We start from the raw sequence: 20,390 nt of genomic DNA, 5'->3' as shown, positions 1-20,390 counted from the left end.
TTGCCAAATTAACTTTCATTATTTACTGCCACATTATTGTTATTATTATTATTAGTATTATTATTAGTAGTAGTATTAGTATTATTCCCTTCCCACTGAGAACTAAGAAAACAAAGTATTTTTTAAATATTTACTAGTAAAATTATAATAAAACCTAAAGAATAAGGGAATATTGACATTCCTATTATCAGTAAGAGTCAAATATATTTCTAACTATGGTACTGCAACTAGTAGGTTACTTGAGAAAAATAAGGCAGCATAAATTGATTGTCTCATAGAAAATGCTTGCTTGCACCATAGAGAATCTGTTTAGTATTTCAGCTGTAACAGCCACCAACTATGTAACAATGAACAAGTGCTCAGCACTTCCAGATTCGATTTCCTCATCTAAAATAAAGATAATGACAGAAGCAACATCACATGGTTAATTTTCCATACTCCGGGCACACATTTAGTGTTCAATCAATGTCTGATGCTGTGACTGTGTTTCAATAACCATTTGGGGCAAAGATCACTAATTATTGACCAAAGTACATTCCCTTTGACACTTAGTCTTAAAACCCTTCATTTGTACTTTGACACATGACCTTCTGGAATAAAGGCAATATCCCTTTTGGTTAAGAAAAACAGGTGAGAAGTTATGGCAAATAGGAATTGGAAAGAAATATTCAATGGGTGATTTCCAGGATATGCCCATCTAAAGAGAAAGTAGATCACAAAGGACCATCTGCAATAAAGAGAATAGAAAGAAAGCTTTAACCAGAAGCTCTGCATGGTTTGTACCAGACAAACCATCTCTGAGTATACATTCCTCTCTTAGCAGCATATAAGAAATATGGTGGCAGAGATGCTTCTTAGAGTTACAAAGGTCAAATGGGATGATCCAATATCAAGCTTTTAGATAATGCTTCTCATCCAGAAGAGACTTTAATGATAATCTCAGCGGTGACATTCAAACTCAGCAAGTTCAAAGCAGGAGACATAAACATGAATTTTGATAAACAGCTGCAGATAATTCTGATTTACATATGCAATTCAAGAACAACTGCTAGAGATAGTGAGTTTCATACATCTAGAATACAGAAAGTGCTATAGATGTTTAGGCTATCCCTAAAACACCCATATAATCCCTGAAAGGCCAACACTATAAAAGGTTACTTCTCATTTGTTCTTTCTGTAATGAGGAGTCATTTCCTTTCATTAACTCTTCATTTACAGTAATTATCAAGGAAAGATAGGAAAACTTTTTTTTTGTTTTTGTTGGCCATGGGGCCTGAACTCTGGGCCTGGGTGCTGTCCCCCAGCTCTTCAGCTGTAGACTAGCACTCTACCACTATCTGTTAGTCTTCTGTTTCCCATTCCTAAAATCCCTAGTGATACATTCTATGGTTATTCTAGTTGCATTGTGTCCATGTTTATCTGCAGAAATAAGTCCTCATCCATGGAATGAGATAAGCTTTGACAAGCCCTCTCTTGAAGACATGCCCCAGGATTGTCTGTGCACCTTTCAATTGAGCCACTTCCATACACCCTTCAAATATAGTCATCACCCACCATTGTCAGTTCTCAACCTGGAGTGATATTGGCCAGATTACATTTGGCACTATCTACAAATGTTTCAACTACTACAGCGAGCTCTGCTATTGACATCTAGTGAATAGAGGCTGAGGGTGCTGCTAAAGATCCTGTAGGTGCACAGAATAGACTCCCAAAATAAAGAGTTAGCTGGTATCATTCATCAACAGTATAGATACTGGAGCACTGGGCTCCAAAGGGTGTTGAAGAGATCCCTTCTCCTAGACATCTGGAGTTAGACATTCAAACTGCATCTCCCCTGAGAAACATGTCACATCTTGCTGGAAATGAGCTCCCTGAAGAGGGAGATCATGGGTGTCATGCTCATTTCTGTCTGCCCTTAGGCATAAGGCATTCAGTCTTAACTTCGGTGAGGTAGTATGAGAAGCAGGTTGTTGTCAGACCCCTGGAGCCAGATCCTAGCTCCTACATTCGCACAGGGCAAACAGTGCCATCTCAGCCTGTAATTCCTTTTCTGCAGAATGTAAGATACGCTCTGGCAGAAGATTCTTCATACGTTTAGGAAAATTAAATGGAATAATCCATGTAAAGATCTTAGATCAGAATGTGATGTGTACTAAGTGATTAGTAAGATAATGGTATTTTTAAATAAAATAATAAAGTAACTCAATAAATGAATGGCTTTTTTAAAGCTCCAACAAGGGAGGGCATTTCCTCCTTTCCATCTTCTAATTTGTATATGATTTGCCTCACCCTTGCTTTTCATCATAGCTTGATAATTAGAAAGGTATAATTTTTCATATATATATAGACATCAATAGCAGGCACAAACACCTTTGTATTATTGGTTGAATCTCCATCTCTCTTCAAACATCTTTCCCTGTCTATTATTCTTCTTGGAACATTTTCCCCCTTAAACCTACAAATATTCCATCTCCCCACCTATGACAGAACCATAAAGAAACATGCCTCACACACCTCTCCCTTCCTCTCATAATTGAGTTATAAGTCATTTGCACACTGTTGGTAATCACAGGGGAGGTAAACACTACAAATTTTTCCAACACTTTCCACAGTGGCATTACGTTGGAGGTCTGGATAAAACAGCAGTATTTCCTGTCTTCGCATCCTGTCTTCACAATACTTTTCTTGCCTTTAATAAACTACCTTTTTTAAGTTGCTTCTACAAATGCTTCCACTTTCACCATCTTTGCTCATCCACGTGCTACCCTCCTGCAGCAACAACTGCCCACCAGTTAAGGCTTAAACTCACCACTTGTGTCTGTACGGCTTGCAAGCTATCTTGGATATGCTCAGGTGTCAGGAAGTTTCATGAGCACTTGATTTTCATTGATTCTTTAAGTTTCTCAACAGCATTACAAAGTATATCATTGTTAGCTGCACTTGATAGAGGAGATTGTAACTCAAAACTTGCCTTTCGTAAGAAGTGAAATCCAAAATTCAACCCCAATATGATGAATAATGGTACTAGTTCCATTGACTTTCTGAAGCCCAGTCTGAGCTTGAATGCTCTCTGACCTCCTAGAAAGCATACCATTGCAATGCAAGCTTATACTCTCAGTGGATTCTTTCACATAGGACTATTTCACTCTCTCATTGCTCACATGGCCTCTCCCTTGGGGAAGGTAAAATAAAAGGACTTTCTCCACCTTGAACATCTCTAACATTCCCCCAGAGGCCCTGCTGATATAATTTCTCATTGTACTGAAAACACAAAAGAATAAGGACACTTCCCCATTCAGACAACTCAGTCCTGAGTCACATGCTTGTTTTTCCTTGTTAATTCTGAGCAAACAGAGATAACCTAAAGTTCAGGCTGACTTGCCATTTACGAGAGTTAAATTTCAACACAGAGTCATGTATGACAAATTTTCCATATCAAAGGAAAAGAAAAACAATTCTATTTCTCCATTGTTTTCTCACTGGTATGACAACATGATACAGTATTTAAGTTTCAGGAAAGTGAAATGCTTCCCTCTGCCAGTCTTCCTCTTAACCCAGGAACTCTGCAGAGTAGAAAGAAGAGAGGTACAAAAACAGAGCAAAAAAACTTCTAGGAGGAATTGCTATCCAGCATCCTCTCAGGCAAGCAACCTGAAATTTGGAGGATTTCTTTGATTCACTGTTCTTCCTTTATCACCCATGTCAAGGCGCTCCACCAAGATCTTTTGATTTTTCCTTCAAAATGCACCTTATATTACCTGTGCTTCGAATATTTACTGAATGAATGCTGTGGGCAAGGAACTGTGTTGTGTCCTATAGAGATGTATGAGTGTGTGTGTGTGTGTGTGTGTGTGTGTGTATAGAAATAGATAGATAGATAGATAGATAGATAGATAGATAGATAGATAGATAGATAGATAGATGATAGAATGATAGATAGATAGAATGATAGATAGATAGAATGATAGATAGATAGATAGATAGATAGATAGATAGATAGATAGATAGATAGATAGATAGATGATAGATCGATCATTTCTGTGAGCTTTGCAAAAACATATATGTATATATTACATTGTGCTGTATGTATATATGTGTGTGTTTATAATTATATTTTATACTTGTAGGCCTATTATAGTTAAAGAAAGGATAGAATCCAGCAGGACAAGGCTTCATGGAGAAGATAAACACGCAACTGGAAAGAAGAGTATGCTCTTATAGTAGAGCATTCTTCCTTTCTATACTGGTATTTTTTTAAATCTCTGGTAATTAAAGTAGAAACTCTTACCGAGTGGTGTTTAAAATATGGTTTCATTGTCATGCAAGAAAGGCATACAGACACTCAGGCAATTACCTTTACCAAGCTCTCCATGATCCATGCCCAGCCATGACTTTCTGGGGGGCTTTCTCCCTACAATTTATATGCCACATGTTTTGAAGATGAATATTTATACCTCCCTTTAATCATCTCATTCCCTTATTTTTGGGAATCTTTCTTTCTCTGTATTTCAATCTAAACTTGTCTTCTGACCCTGCTTTACCAACTTAACTTTATACCTTGCAACCCTTCATTCAGTATGTTCCTCTAGATGCCCGGGCGTTAAGACCATGAGCTCTAGAGTTCAATTTTCTGGGTCTGGATGCTGGCTCTGTCACGTATGAGCCACAGAATCAGGGGTTAGTTAGGGATTCCCACTCTTAGTCCTCATTTTCCTCATTCAACAATAAAGTATATTAATTACTTTTCTTATCATTGTGACAGCAATCTTGACAGAAACAACCTGTGGGAAGAAGGATTCATTTTGGCTCATGGCTTTGGAAAATGTAGTCTAATCTTGCTTGGCCCCGTTCACTTGAGCGGAATATCACAGAGGTGGGAGCATGCCCCAGGGAGGAATTCTTGAATTCATTGCAGCCAGAGAGAAAGGAAAAGGCATCCAGGAAGGAACTAGGGAAAGATATCACTCGTAAGGACATTCCACCGTTTACCATTCCTAGTAAGACCTACTTATTACAAATCCCTCAAGAAACTAATCTGTTAATTAAGAGTCCTCCTGATGTAATCAGCTCTGGAAAGGCCATCCCAAACACACGGGATGGGTGCTTTAGTGATCTTCTAGATGTTTGTCAATCCAATCAAGTTGACAATTAAGAATAAATGTCACACAGGGATAATACTTCTTACCACATGTGTCTTTGAGATGACTATTTACCTAATTGATACGTGAATCTTTTTATTCTGAAGAAAACCCAGTGGACATCTCCACCTTCAATATTTCTCCTCTTATAAATTAGGATCTCCAATTTGATTGCTATCTACCCTATATCCTTTATTCCCTCAAATCCAGTTTTTTCAACAATTATCCATGCTTTTGTTAACAGCTCCCTGCAGTCATCTTTCCTGTATGAAATAATGCCCAGTACCTTCCAGGGTGTGATGATGGATATGCCTTACTAACTGCCTACTGAACCTCTTGAAAACATATATGTAGCATTGTACAGATAATCAGATTGATTGATTATTAGTTGATTAAAATTCATCAGTTAAAGTGTAGTAATCATTCCTTTTCCCCTAAATCTATGCGAACTTCTGCCCAGTCTGTTCTTTTCTTTGATCTCTGTAATTATGGTAGAATTTTTCAAATGTGTACTATTAAACATAGTTTTACAATATACTTATTTACAAATAAATGGAGGAATAATGTTCTGTGATTTCAAAAACATAGTAAGGTACCTGGGTTCAATTCCAACACCACAAAAAATGTCATAATGCATAAACAATCATTAGTTCCAAATGAACAGTACATATGGAGTGTGATTGGTTTTAGATATTTGCCAGTTCCTCTCCAGATTAAACCTGATCAGAAAACTGCAACATCTCCCAGACCCAGTGAGTTTCCTCCTGCCATCTGCTCTGATGGGAAAGTCAAGAAACATTAGTAGCTGACAGTGGCTGAGGACAAACAGTACTATTAGAACTTTCAATATCTGCCACTGGGAATATTCAGATTTGATTATTCGGAAAAGAACTTTTCTCTTTATTTCATGTAAGTTCCACCTCCAGAAATATTAATGTATTTCAACCACATATCGTGGTTGGTCTTGGTGAAGTTCAGTATATTAACCTGCAAGAATCCATTCAAATAGTATCAGTCTTTAAAGTATGATTTTCACCTCATCATTTGATCTATGCCATGATGGTTACCCAGAGATTTTTATTTGGACCACAAGAAATAAGATGCAAAAGCCTGGCTACTTTTCCATACCAGCCGAGACCTAAGAAATTCACTCTTGCTATTCATCCAGTTAATGTCTACCCCTTAATTCTCAGGAAAGTTGAGCTACATGTGCATGGCAGTCTTAAGCAAAAACAACAACAGGAAAACAGACCCCTGGTGAAGTTAATAATGAAGAACAGAGACTGAAGATCTTTTGGGGAAAAGGATAAGACTTTCCTATTATCCTCCTTGTGCTTCAAGAGAACGCTCCTGATATGATGTGAAGCCCTTCCAAACACAGATCATTCCATGGCTCCCTCTGCCTAAAGGAGAGCATCACAATTCCTTAGCATGACATACAATCCCTCCTGAACTGGCTCCAGCAAAATACCTCCCTCCTCATGTCTCACCCTTCTCTTCTCAATGTAATGTAACATTCTACCTCTCTTACATAAGAAAGGCTTAGACCAAACAGTCTTTTAAGGTAAAGGTCCTAAAGAAATAAAGGAAAATAGAAGACAGAAAAGTAAAAAGGAATAGTAAATCTGAAGTCAAAAGGGAAGTAAGTAGCACAGAAAGAATAAAAGGCAAACCATGTTAAATGTCAGATTATGGGCAATTGCTTTCTTATGAATAGCATAGGAGGTTACTGAAGAGCCTTCTGAGCTGGTTGCCTCCACTGAAGCCACCCAAACTGCTTCCAGGAAAACTAGAGAAAGAAATATCAGAGCACTCATCATCCCTGCCCTCTCTCGACTGAGAGAGAAATATACCTGGCTGTGCGCCCAGCAATCTATCACACACATTATTCAAGCATGTTCCAGAAACAAGTGCTCTATACTCTCCAAACCCTCCTCTTCTGAAGGTTTGTTTGCTTTTCACTTAGACTATTTCCCTTTAGCTTCTATTAGCCTCTTTAATAGATAGAGTCTCAAACCTCAGGGCATTTGATAAATTGTGGATTATGTAACAAAGCCCATTAACATTCATCACTGAATCTACCATCAGCCCAAGCCAGCCACCAGGGGATAGAGATTTGCTGAGGCACACTCCATTACAGCAATATCCCAGTGGAAATCTCTGGGGTGGGCAGTTCTATAAGCAGTTCTATAAGTGCTTCCAATAACTAAATCTGGCCTTCTTAGTTCTCCTCTCTGTTGTTTAACACATCCTTCCAGTCTACCGTTCTGCCTGCTGGGTAAATAATCCTTGTTTTCAACATCTCTTACCTTTTAGGCAAACTCCTGACTCCCAGGAATTGTGCTCACAATTCTGATCTTTCCATAGCTCTTCATTCACCCACCTTCAACCACAAACAAGCCTCAGCATTTCCCCAGCTTGTGCTGGTATTACATTACTGTTCAACTACATCCACGAAAAAACTTTCCTCTCTTGGAGTTCATTCTTCTCACCAATCCTCTTTCCATGTAAGTGGTATTCCCACATTGCTTTGAAGAACATGAAGTCTAGCTTGGAGCTTTCCAACCAGCATTCTGAAGAATCCCTCCTCCATTTTGTCAATGTTAATTCTCCCTCCAACTTTGCAATAAGAAGTTTAAAATTCCTTGTTGCAATGAGTCCTTGTTTGGGCATTTTGTTATTTCCCCTTCCCCCCAAATTAGATAAATGTATATACACGATGCAAGGTACCAAAATCAAATACAGGGATACACCATAGAAGGAAGAACATGCAAAAGAAACAAATCATTGCAACAATGATACTCACAAGACACTATGTTGGAAATGAACTTTACAACTTTGGTGGGGGAAAGAGTGGGGTAGGTGGAGGAGGGAAGGGAGTAGGAGAAAAACAGAGGGGGTAACAATGCTCAACAAGAAATGTACTCATTACCTTACTGATGTAATTGTAACCTCTCTGTATAGCATCTTTACAAGAAAATAAAATTTTTCTAAAAATTCAGAATTCCTCCAACTCATCTTGAGATCTGCAACCCTGCTCTACACATCTTCACACCTCATTCATATTCACTTTCTTTTTCTACTCTTACTTTTTCTTTTCATGGCAACTTCTCCATATCTTCTTGACCCTGTGTGTGTGTGTGTGTGTGTGTGTGTGTGTGTGTGTGTGTGTGTGTGCACGCACACACATCAATACTGAACTCAGGGCCTGGGAACTGTTCCCTAGCTTTTTTGCTCAGGCTGGCCATAGTTCCATTTTCAGCTTTTTGATGGTTAATGAGACATAAGAGTCTCACAGACTTTCCTACCTGGCCTAGCTTCAAACTGTAATCATCAGCTCACACCCTCCTGAGTAGCTAGGATTATAGGCATGAGCTACCAGCATGCAGCTCCTTGTCCATTTTTTAAAATGAATATCACTCTTATTATGAATTCCTTTGCTTCCCAGCTTCCTGGTTACCATGGCCAATGATTTCAACAATGTTGTTATTGTCAGTGTAGATGTTTTGCCATCCTCATTACTGACCAGGTATGTCTTCCCAACACCCCCCCCCCCGACAACACACCCAGGGTTCAATCTCCCCATATCTGCTTTCTCTATTCCCATTCCTGACTTCTTAAAACATACAGAAAGAGGCAAAAGAATGTTACTATTTCCTTAATGCACATAAGGCATTAAAGATTAGCTAGCTTTTGGTGAATGTCTGGGAACTTTTTGTTCTCTTCTTACATATTCAGCTCTTCCATTATCTGAAAAAATTGCCTGACATAAGCTATGCATAAATATCCTTTCTTATCCCTCACCTTAACTAGAACACAGTAAACCATTGTATTCACTATAGCTATTTCCTCAAGCTACATTCACTCTTTAATGAAACCAATCAACTCTGATCCTACCACACTATGAATGTCATGAAGTTCATCAATGTATTCTTTTACTTTTTTTGGGGGGGGGGCAGTCGTGGGGCCTGAACTCTGGGCCTGGGCGCTGTCCCTCAGCTCTTCAGCTCAAGCCTAGCGCTCTACCATTTGAGCCACAGCGCCACTTCTGGCTTTTTTCTTTTTGCTTATGTGGTGCTAAGGAATCAAACCCAGGGCCTCATGCATGCAAGGCAAGCGCTGTACCACTTAGCCACCTTCCCAGCCCCTATTCTTTTACTTTTTAAATACTCAAAAACCCTGGTCCAGCCATATAGAATGCTCACACTGGTGCATACCTACCTGGATGACCCATGCCTGACTTAGCCATCTCTTCTATGCAGCAGAAAGGAATTGGATGGCATCATCCCCATCTGATTTCTGACCTCTCAGCCGAGCCAGATAGGGCCAGCTATTTCTCAGCTATGACCAGCCAGACAACAATACTCAGAGATTTTGCTTCCCTGATAGAAAGCAGCTGTAACTCTATGGCTAGTCTAAAGGAGTAAAACATCCAGAAAAAAATGTCAACACAGCAGACTAATGGCTATAAGAGATGAGTGAGCAAGGTAGTGTAAGTGTGCAGAAGAGGTAGATGACTAACTCTTAGGGTAGCCAGAAAGCCTCAATTTCTACTCCTAAATAGATTGTGATTCAACTCTTTCATTACTATTTTTCTTTCTCTGTGGGCCATTATTTGTAATGGCAGTCTCAACAGAATATCTGAGAAGTAATGTAATTCTATTTTTGTAGAATATCTGCTCAGTTTACATTAACTATGTTCATCTAATTCTCTTATTAAAGTGATACCTGATTTTGTTTGTAGTAGCAAACTACACAGTTTTAAGTGTAAATACAGAATATCATCAGTAACAGTGTATCAAACATAAATAAATGTACACTCTATTAATGAATGCTGTGTCCTTTCCCTAAACGTAGGTGTACATAAAAATACATCACCACCATAAAATTTGTGTATCTTTTCTACGGTGATCAGTTCAAACAGTAAAAATAGAAGACATATGTACAGCAAATATACCCAGTTCTCCCCAGTATCCTTAGTCTGGAAAACGCCTCTTTCTTGTAGTCTATACTCCCATCCACAAAGCTCTTAAGCTTATGTCATGCAAAAACCAGGGAAACTAACTCCCTATGAGAGTGGAACTTGATGAGTTTGGGTATTTGTTCTCTCTTGGGCTCTGCACAGCAACATGTACCATGTGAACCAAAGAGTAGAAGAATCCAGTCACAAGAAAAGAGAACCCTGTGACATATGCTTCCAGCACTCAGCAGGCTGATGAGAGGCAGAAAGCCCAAGGTCAGCCCAACCCAAACTACTGTGTAAGAGTCTATAAAGAGGGTCTTACATTTTATTTCATCAAATACCTTTTGTATCTACACTGTCTTCTCCATTTCAATTGTAACCATTCCAATCTGAGTTATTTTAGCTAAATGGATCCTATTTTTCATCTCCCCTTATCCACATATCTTGCATGCCTTTTGTAGGTTATCAAATTATAAATATTTATAACATATAACATACTGTTTATAATATTATAATATTTATAATATAATATTTATAACATATTTATAATTTAACTTTTCATGTGTCTTACTGAATGAAATATTAAGAATAAACCAGTATTGAGCTCTTCCACAAACTATTTTCCATGCATCTCTGAAACTCACACATCACTACAACCTTATGTGGTATCTGACTATCTCATCAACTTAACTGTGATAATCAGAATGCGTACTATTTCAGGCATGTGTCACTGAATTTATATACATTATCTCCTATAGAATAACAGTGATAGTTTAAAACGTGAGCTGCACAGTCTTTGATCCTATTCTTATTAGAAGTGGATATCATCTATGTCCGCATCCCTGGAATCTGGGCCAACCGGCTTATAGCTAACAGAATTTACAGAATGTGACACTTCAAATTCTTAGGTTGGATCAAAATTATTTTTAAGACAATATAACTTCTGCCTTGCCAAAAAAAATTTTAAAGATGAAAATATGGTGCTCAATGTAATCTATATGCTTGTTTATAATGGATTAAACAGTGCAAGCCTCCTTTATGCTCTCACTTTCAGAGGTGTTAATCACTGCGAACAGGATCACCAACATCAGACCACCAAGGTGTTAAAGAAAAAGCATCTTAGGACACAATGAAAGACCCCTTAAGGATGTTCCAGATCAGAGTTCCAGATCAGATTTCAGCCAATATCAGGTAAAGACAGGGAGTATAGATGACATCTCCCCACCAGCCTTGTGGTTCCCTGCTATCAGGTCACGCCCTGTCAATGAGGCTCCAGACTGAAGCAGTATGCTATGTCTTCTTAAACTCATGACCCACAGAATCCATGAGCACTTTAAAGTATCTTTTATTGATAAGGCTTCTGGGGGGGGTGAATTTAGCTTTTTTATCATCAAGGTGATGTACAGAGGGGTTACAGTTATATAAGTAAGGTAATAGGTACATTTCTTGTCAAACTTGGTACCCTGTTCCTCATTTTTCTCCTACTTTCCTGCCCCCCGCCCTTCAAGTTGGACAGCTTATTTCCAACATATTGTCTTGGGTATATCGCCGCTGCATGTTCCTCCCTTGTCCCCTGATAAGTTTTAAAATTATTTTTTCTGTAGCAATATGGGTCACAACAAGTTTTGGAAATAGGACTGTGCCAATAACCAAAGCCTAAAACCATATAGCATTGGCTTTGGGACTAGACAGAGGGCAAAAAAAGAAAAAGAAAAGGAAAAGCGTTGCAAGTATTTTTAGCAGAAGCTCATGGGCACTGAGAAGGCTGCTGCTAAGGGCTTAACGGATAGCAGGATAGTAGGGTAAATGTTATTAAAAACCGAGGAAGTGGGGAATTTGTTATGTGGCAGAAGAAACATTGGCAAACCTGTTAGAGTACAAAGGAAAATAAGAAATACAACTCCAGAAGTATATTTTTTAACTAAAGAGATTTCCAGGCAGAACACTGAAAAGTGCTACTATTTCTTCTCACTGGCAATGAATTTTATAAAGGAGCCAGAGATATGTATAAGAATAAACCGTGTAGGTTTCAAGTAAAATTTCAAGGAAATATAAAAGAGCTGGGATTCACTAGATTTAAAATTAAAACCCTTTCTTCTTCTCAGCTTCACAAGATGGCAGAAGATTCTCAGATAAAAAACATTAAAGGATCATTTGTGTGTGTGTGTGTGTGTGTGTGTGTGTGTGTGTCTTTGTTTAATTTGTAACAAAGCCTTACAGACAGGTGCAAACAGTAAATCCTCTTTGCAACCCAGAACTCATTGCTGATATGAGACTTTGGTACATGTAAGAAGGAATATGATTCCTACAACAGTTGGCAATGTGAGGGTTTGTTAACTCACACAGGTTGCTCAGAGAATAAAGTGATGTAAAAGCAAAAAGAATGAATAAATAAATAAATAAACAAATAAGAAAGAAACATTTAAAAATGCAGGGCACTATCAGGAAAACATGGTCTAAGTATAAAAAAACAGGATTTTTTAAAGAAGTCAGAAGAAGTGCCCTATGCCTTAAATTTTTTTTTCCAATAAAAGAGTGATACCTCACTAAGTCTTTTTTAAACAATGAATATCTAAGAATCTTTACTCCACAAAGCCTCAAGACCAGCAAAGTTTCATCTTAAAGAGATCTATGCATATGATCTTGTCTAATGAATGGATATAAGCTGCTAAAAATGCAACCAATTTACATAAGCACACTTGCTTAGACTTAAAGTAAGAGTCAGTACAAACTAAGTATTGGTTTTTGGACACCCAGCAAATTTTTTTCTGGTAGAAAGCAAGCTGATGTTGTTCAATTGTAAACACAAATGAGTTTTTATTTGGAAAATAATAAAGACCTTCAAATGTAAAGCTAAGAGCACAAAGAGTGGGCTTAAATACCAAAGAAGACCTTGCAAAGAGCAGCACAAGATAAGGAATTGCCAACATGTGACCAGTTGGATTTGAGAATTGCTACAGGGTAGTGACTACTACAACTTCCCATTTCCTCCCTTCTTGAAGTGGCTATTGCAATAATCATATTCCAGTCCCACTATTGTCTGAAGAGTGGGTGGTACAATGGGCAAAAGAAAATCACTTATATCACTGGGTTTCCTTTGTAAGAGACACTATCCTCAGAAACCAAATTCAAATTGCCTCAATTGTACCTGGTCCTGGTTTCGCTGGTGATATCATAGACCTCAAATTCAGCCTGCTATTATTAATAGGATAACACCTATTGGAGGTATCTATTCTATATGAAGTGGATATAAACAATTTTTGACAGAGAGTAGAGCTTTAAGTTTAAAACAAGTCCATCTACAAATCCTTTGACACTCTTCTATTGCGATCTGGCATCTATGCTCCAAACTATCCCTATTGATCCACCTGTAATCCACAGAATGTAAAAGTATTTCTGTGTGAATTTTGAAATCAAGTCATAAAGGGCCTTACAGCCTCCATTAAGTTCTTTCAAGACACTGAACTACCTCCCTGAGGACACCAGGTTTTGAGTAACACCAAGCCACATGGAGAAGACACGTAGAGATGCACTAGCCAGCAGCTACAGCTGAGACACCAGTGGACTAATTGTACAACTTCCAGGCAAAGATGGGCCCAAGTGATACTGGCCACAGCCCTGAGGTGACCCCCAGTCATCATGTCTTCCTACCTGAGGCCTGAGATACTACTGAGCAAAGTTACTCCCATTGAGCCCTTCCAAGTCCTAACCCACAGGAGCTTTGAGAAAAAGAAAACCATTTACTTTATGTCTGTCGGTTTTTCAGTAGTTTGCTATGGCATTATAGTAACCAGACCTACATTGTAAGGTCCAGATTCGTATTTTCAGTTTTTAAACAAGCAAATCAGTATAAAGAATTGATAGGTAATTAACAAAGGTTGTGAAGAAGCAGGGCAGAAATTCTAAAACAGGTTATCTGATTCTAAACTCCAGGTTTACATCTATATGCACTATTATTTATCATGAGGATATCTCTACCTTTATATCTTTTCTTGTTAACATTACTCCTGCTAAGCATTATATATGTATCTGCGTCTTGAGACCTAGTCATTGTTCTGGGCCTACCTACTCCCCTCTCTTCTATGAAGTACATCTCCAGACTCCAACCCTGACCAATGTCTCTCTATTGTAAATCAACTGAACTTCTATCACTTCCATTTGATGGTTCATGAGAATTATTTGATACTGACTCACAATTGCTTTCCTGACTACCCTTCTGAATTATCTTCCTGGGTGAGAGCCCAAAATTAAAATCTATACAGCAGGGTTGGGAAGCCTTTCCTCTCCCAAGAACCACTTGACTTATGTAACATCATTCACAGGCCATACAATATTATCAAGTTAAAAATTAGCCTGCCATACTTAGTCAAATATTTAATTGATCCACACCTCATGTGATGTCTAGAGCTGCTTTTCTATGGTGACATGGTGACATTAGATTGATGTACTAATGTTTAGGTTGCTATGAAAAAAAAGCTCCTGGATCTATTGAGTTTGAAGTTCCATCTGTGGTTGTCTTGGCAGGGTCAGACAAAAATGACTTCAAGGGTCTCACATGACCTGTGGGCTGACGTTCCATATTCCTGGTTGACAGGACTGAAGCAGGTAAAACGTAGCAGTGAAGTGGACTCAATGCAAAAGAACATAAGTAGTTGGAGCAGTATTAAATTACACTGGGAAGCAAATGCCGCATATGAATGAGTCAGCCACCATCCAGATTCAATGCACTGACTTCCTTCATAGGACATATCATTCATTACCTAGCATGCTACAGGTTTATAGACCAACTCTCCTTGTCACTAGATTGCAAATTCCTAGAGAACAGACGCATTAGCTTTGTTTATCTGCCACAGCTAGAAAGCCTACAACATTGTCTGATGATCGGTCCATAAATACCTGTTGAAAAAAATTAATGAATGAAAATATACTGCCAAATGGACTCTGGGCCCAGTATTATAAGATTTGTGGATTTTTTTCAAAGCCAGAGATAATTTATGTGCAATTGCTCAATTAGAAAAAAAATTGAGACCAGTTTTGAGATCAACAAAGAAAACTCAACTGCAGATTTGGATTCAGAGAAAGGATGTTTTCACAGGCTCTTGATGAGTGAGAGCTTGGACATTTTAGCTTTGTAGTTATTTAAAATAGTGTTCAGCCAAGTGTAGGTAGCTTGGGAAACAAATAAAAATGGTGACGATGACACCTCAAAAATTCACACAAAGGCCACTGCTACAGCCCAGCTGTGTATTACTAATGTATGGCTCACGCTCGCTTCTCATAGCACAAAATAATTGATTCAGCTTCTGATCTGAAATGACGACCTGGACTTCACAAAACTACTCCACATCCAAGATTCGAAAGCTAAACCTTCCTCTCCTTCCAGCTGCTAAGGGTTGAGAAATGTCACTCCCGTGTGTTCCCAGTAATAAAGGGGAAAGGCAGTGTAAAGAAAATAGATTGGACTTCAAAGGAGTGACAGGAAGAGAGAGTAGAGTTTCAAACTGTATTTCCACAGTTGATAAACAGGAGTTCCCAATGGAAATTTTGTTTTCCTTCTTACTGATTTTGGTATTTTTACATTATATAACCTGAAATTTTATTTTAGTCAACCTTTTGATGTTCTTTGGTTGTAGGCTGTCTTTTCCATATAAGAACTAATTAGGAATTTTTTTAAAAGTTTGCTAATTTTTAGAGATTCTTATTTCTAACTCCAGTAAAAAATCACACCTAAAGAATTAGAGTGTGCCTGGCTTTCAAAAGCATAATTGTAGGGCTATGAACAGTTTTTAAATACTTTAAAGAAAATATACTAGAGAAAACATTCCCCATGTACTTTATGCTAGCTGACCCACAGCAAGTCAATCATCAACTTCTGAAAACACGAAAGGAAATGAGATGTCTTTATGTTCCTTTTCTGTGTATGGTCCAATGAGTACAGCCTTGAAATGTCCATAGAAGACATCAACAAACAACACTGGAATTCAACATTTCAAATAATCCTAAGCCCTAAGAGGAGACTGCTGCTAGCCCTTTATAGTCACCATTTAGGGTATTATTGTAATAGTTGCATACGTGAACTCACTATATAATTTTTCAATTATGGCATTATTTTTCATGCTAGAAGATTTTATTTTTAAATAAATTCCACAATGATTTTTATCCAAAACTACTTTTCAAAAACTTGTTCCAAAGCTATGAACTCTACAAATTAAAAATATAAATATCTACCTATTCTGTTACATTCAAATTACACTAAATACAGGGGTCATGGGATGGAAAGAACCAGAAGCTAACTTCTCTTATTAACAAGGAAAGGGGCAGGGCGCTGGTGGCTCACTGCTTTAATCTTACCTATTCAGGAGATTGAGGTCTGAGGATAGAGGTTGGAAGCCAGCCTGGGCAAGAAATTCCATGAGAAACAGATGCTGGAGGGGATGTGGACAGAAGGGAACTTACTGCATTGTTGGTGGGAGTGTAAACTTGTTCAACCACTTTGGAAAGCAGTATGGAGGTTCCTCAAAAGACTCCACATAGAGCTCCCCTATGACCCAGCAATCCCACTTCTGGGCATTTACCCAAATGTTCACAAACAAGACCACACTAAAGCTACCAGCACGACTATGTTTATTGCAGAATTATTTACTATAGCTAAGATATGGAACCAACCCAGATGCCCCTCAGTAGATGAATAGATCAAGAAAATGTATCTATACACAATGGAATTCTATGCCTCCATCAGAAAGAATGGCATTGCCCCATTTGGTAGGAAATGGAAAGGCTTGGAAAAAATTAAATGAAGTAAAATAAGCCAGGCCCAAAGAAACATAGGTCCCATGGTTTCCCTTATTTGCAATAACTAGTATATGTCTGAGTCAAGCAGAAAAGGTCAGATAAGATGATGTTAGGGAAATGAATCCTAAGATATGTATTCAAATTTTTTTTCTTTCATGCGATTGTTTCTAACACATTTATAAGATTATTTCTTTGTTGCTTTGTATGTCCCTTCCCCATGGTATAACCCCTGCTTTCACTGTATTTGATGTTGGTATAATTTGTGGAGGGGAAGGGGAAAACAAATCGTTTAAATAGGAATACAGGTGGACCCATGCAACAATGAGATGTACAAGTCGTTATGTCAAAAACAAACTTTACAACTTTGGTGGGGGGGGAGGGAGGATTGGTTAGGGGGTGGGGGGAGGATGGGAAGAGATGGGAAGGGGAAACAAAGAAGGAGGCTACAATGCTTGATAAGAAATGTACTCATTATCTTGCCCATGTAATTGTAACCCTTCTGTACAGTATTTTCACAATTAAAAAAAAAAAGAAATTCCATGAGACTCTTATCTCCAATTAAACATCAAAGAAGCCAGAAGTGGGGCTATGGCTCACGTGGTAGAGCACTAACTTTAAGGCAAAAACTCAAGGACAGGCCCTGAATTTAAGCCCCAAGACTGGTGTACACACACACACACACACACACACACACACACACACACACACACACACACACACACAAAATTAAAAACCTAGTGAAGGGATAAAATAGAAAGCATCTAAGGACATAGAAGAGAGCCAGAAACTCAGAATCAAACCAATTTGACCCTGGACAAGTTATACAATCTCATTAAATTTCAATGTACTTATTCAGAAAAAAGAAACTCATACTCCCTTCATAATTAATATGAATATTAAAATAAAGCCATATTTAGTGTATAAAACACTGAAACAAAAAGCAGTTATTAATTCAGCATGGCCAACCCTAGTACAATATAATGCAATCATATGTAAAAAGTGCCTACAACATTATGCTTTCCCAAGTGAAAATTAACAAAAAGAATCAGATTGAATTTCCATATGTGGTGTGTATATGTGGGGGGTTGGGTGGGTATGGGTGTGTATGCACATGCACATGTGTGTCCACACCCATGCACATTTGCCCTCATGCCTGAGGCTTGAACTCAGGGCCTGGGCACTGTCCCTGAGCTTTTGTATTCTAGGCTAGTGCTCTACCACTTGAGCCACAGAACCACTTCCTGCTTTTTTGCTGGTTAATTGGATATAAGAGTCTCACATACTCTTCTGCTCAAGCTGGCTTTGAAACTCAATCCTGAGATCTCAGTCTACTGAGCAGCTAGGATTGCAGGTGTGAGCCACTGGCACCCAACTGCAATTGAACATTTAATTCAGATCATGTTCCCTGTATCTCAAACTTTCAGAAAATACAAGACAAAAATAAGTTTCAGAATAACATTCATAACAAAAAATATGAGATAAATTGCTAAGCACAGTATATCTCATAAGTTGGTAGATACATAACTGTACAATAATGCTCACAGAGAATGCAAACAGCAAGTTCAAGGCAATGGCTATCTCTAAGGGAGAGGGAAAGGCAATGGGATTAAGGGGCTCTTTCTTTAATAGCAAACCATATGGCAACAACTGAAATTGAAAACAAGATGGTAAAATATTTACATTCTATACATGTGGCTTACATGGAGTTTATTATATTAGCTGTCAGAGTTTCCATATACCAGAAGTAATTCACAACAGAAAGACACAGGGCCTTTCCCAGTATAAACAGTAGCTGATCTAGAGATGCCCAGGAGTAGGGATGGAGATGGAGGACTTTGATGAGAGGGTTTGGAAATGAAATGGCTAAAGGAATAAGCAGGCTGGGTATAGAAAAGGAATTCTTCTCTGACTCTTAGAAACCGAGAAGCCACACTGATCTCAAACATTAAGGAAAGAATTGAGCTATATAAGACATGAAGAAGTTATTCATGACTAATTTGTTAACCAGGTTACTGAATAGGTGGTATATTATCAAAAGACATCATTAGATGACAAAAAAATACTTACTACAACCCCACTCTTGGTGGTAGTTTCTCTGAATGTGAAGTTGCAAATTGCCCAGGCTAAATAATATGTGGACATGAGAGGGGTCTGTGCAAAGTGATCTGTTACCCATCCATCTTCCTCAAACACGGACGTTTCCACCGGCATGTTGGATAGAGATAAATAAGTTGCTTGATGTTTGATGCTGATCTTAAAAGTAGCCTTGTAGATTGGCTCATCAAAACATGGGAATGCCTTTCTGGCATGGGTAGGTGAAAACTGAGTAACACCAAGGAATCTGGAAAAAAAAAGAAAAGAAAAGAATATTTCAATTACATTTGCGTTTTAAGTTAGGTTATGACCACATGACATGCTTTAGCTCAGAGTGCATTTTGCCAAATCAGAAAAATGCTGTTATTTTTGTAACCAAGCCTCACTGCGTGGATAGCATAAAAGGATTTTTATGTCATATACTGTCCCAATAGTAAAAGTTCTTCAGGAAATTTGGTGTCTTAGCTAAACATTAACCCCAGAGCAGCACTTGCTGATTTTCAAATTTTATTGTGGCAACTAGGCATTGGTGGTTCACACCTGTAATCCTAGCTATTCAGGAGGGGCTGAGATCTGAGCGTATCCTGGTTGGTAGCCAGCCTGGGTAAGAAAGTGCCCACTCGAATCTTAGCTACATCACTAAAAAGCTGGAAGAGGATCTGTGGCTCAAGTAGTAGAGTGCCAGCCATGAATGAATGAAGTTCAGGGACCCTGAGTATCAAGCCCCAGTATCAGCACAAGAAAAAAAAAATCAAGTTTAACTCCAATAGCAGTTTAAAGCTTACAAAAGGAAAGTGGAGGTGAAGTCCCATCACTGTGCATATCTTGCATCAGCCAATAAATAAACAGCAGCCGCTAACTTGCAGCATGCTTCCCCTCTCTTAAAGTCCAGTAATAAACATTCAGAGAGTCCAGAGATCATGTGTGTGCTGAAGAGTCCAATATTTCCCCTTATCTGTGGCTTTACTGTCTGAACTCTCTGTTCCCCACAATAAACCACAAGCCCAAAATATCACTATATGCAGAGACAAACAGATATGTTGGGAGAGAATATTCATATAACTTTTATTACAGTGCTTATTATAACTGTTCTATTTTATCACCAGTTATGGTTTTTAATCTCTCAGTGTATCTAATTTATAAATTATACTTTATTGGAGGTATGTATAGACAGGGAAATTTAGAATACAAAAAGGTTCAGGATTATCCATGATTTCAGGCATCCACTGTACACACACATATGTAGACACACATAAATAACACTGAGGCATGTTAGTAGAATGAGTATACAATAAATATTGGTGTAATAAATATGCCAGTGTGTATACATATGCATGGAATGCATTTGTGCTTTTAGATCAAGGTGCATCTCATTAAAACTCTAGAACCAACCTCCACACTCT

General features: G+C 38.3%; 1 protein-coding gene and 1 non-coding gene across 2 annotated transcripts in view; one reads left to right on the top strand and one right to left on the bottom strand.

Annotated features, from left to right (window-relative positions):
* Window positions 1-20,390, bottom strand: part of Trhde (thyrotropin releasing hormone degrading enzyme) — a 378,190-nt gene that overhangs the window by 344,007 nt on the left and 13,793 nt on the right. The window contains exon 2 of the mRNA XM_069988744.1: window positions 18,961-19,234. Within this exon, the coding sequence (XP_069844845.1) occupies window positions 18,961-19,234 (274 nt within the window). The remainder of the gene's footprint in view (window positions 1-18,960; window positions 19,235-20,390) is intronic.
* Window positions 12,277-12,402, top strand: LOC138806367 (small nucleolar RNA SNORA40). The gene has a single exon (XR_011365823.1). It is a non-coding gene; the product is annotated as a small nucleolar RNA SNORA40 (small nucleolar RNA).

The sequence above is a fragment of the Dipodomys merriami genome, unplaced genomic scaffold (genome assembly GCF_024711535.1).
Source record: "Dipodomys merriami isolate MVZ:Mamm:240054 unplaced genomic scaffold, mDipMer1.0.p SCAF_10, whole genome shotgun sequence".
Classification (NCBI taxonomy): domain Eukaryota; kingdom Metazoa; phylum Chordata; class Mammalia; order Rodentia; family Heteromyidae; genus Dipodomys; species Dipodomys merriami.
This window is presented reverse-complemented; position numbering and strand designations above follow the sequence as displayed.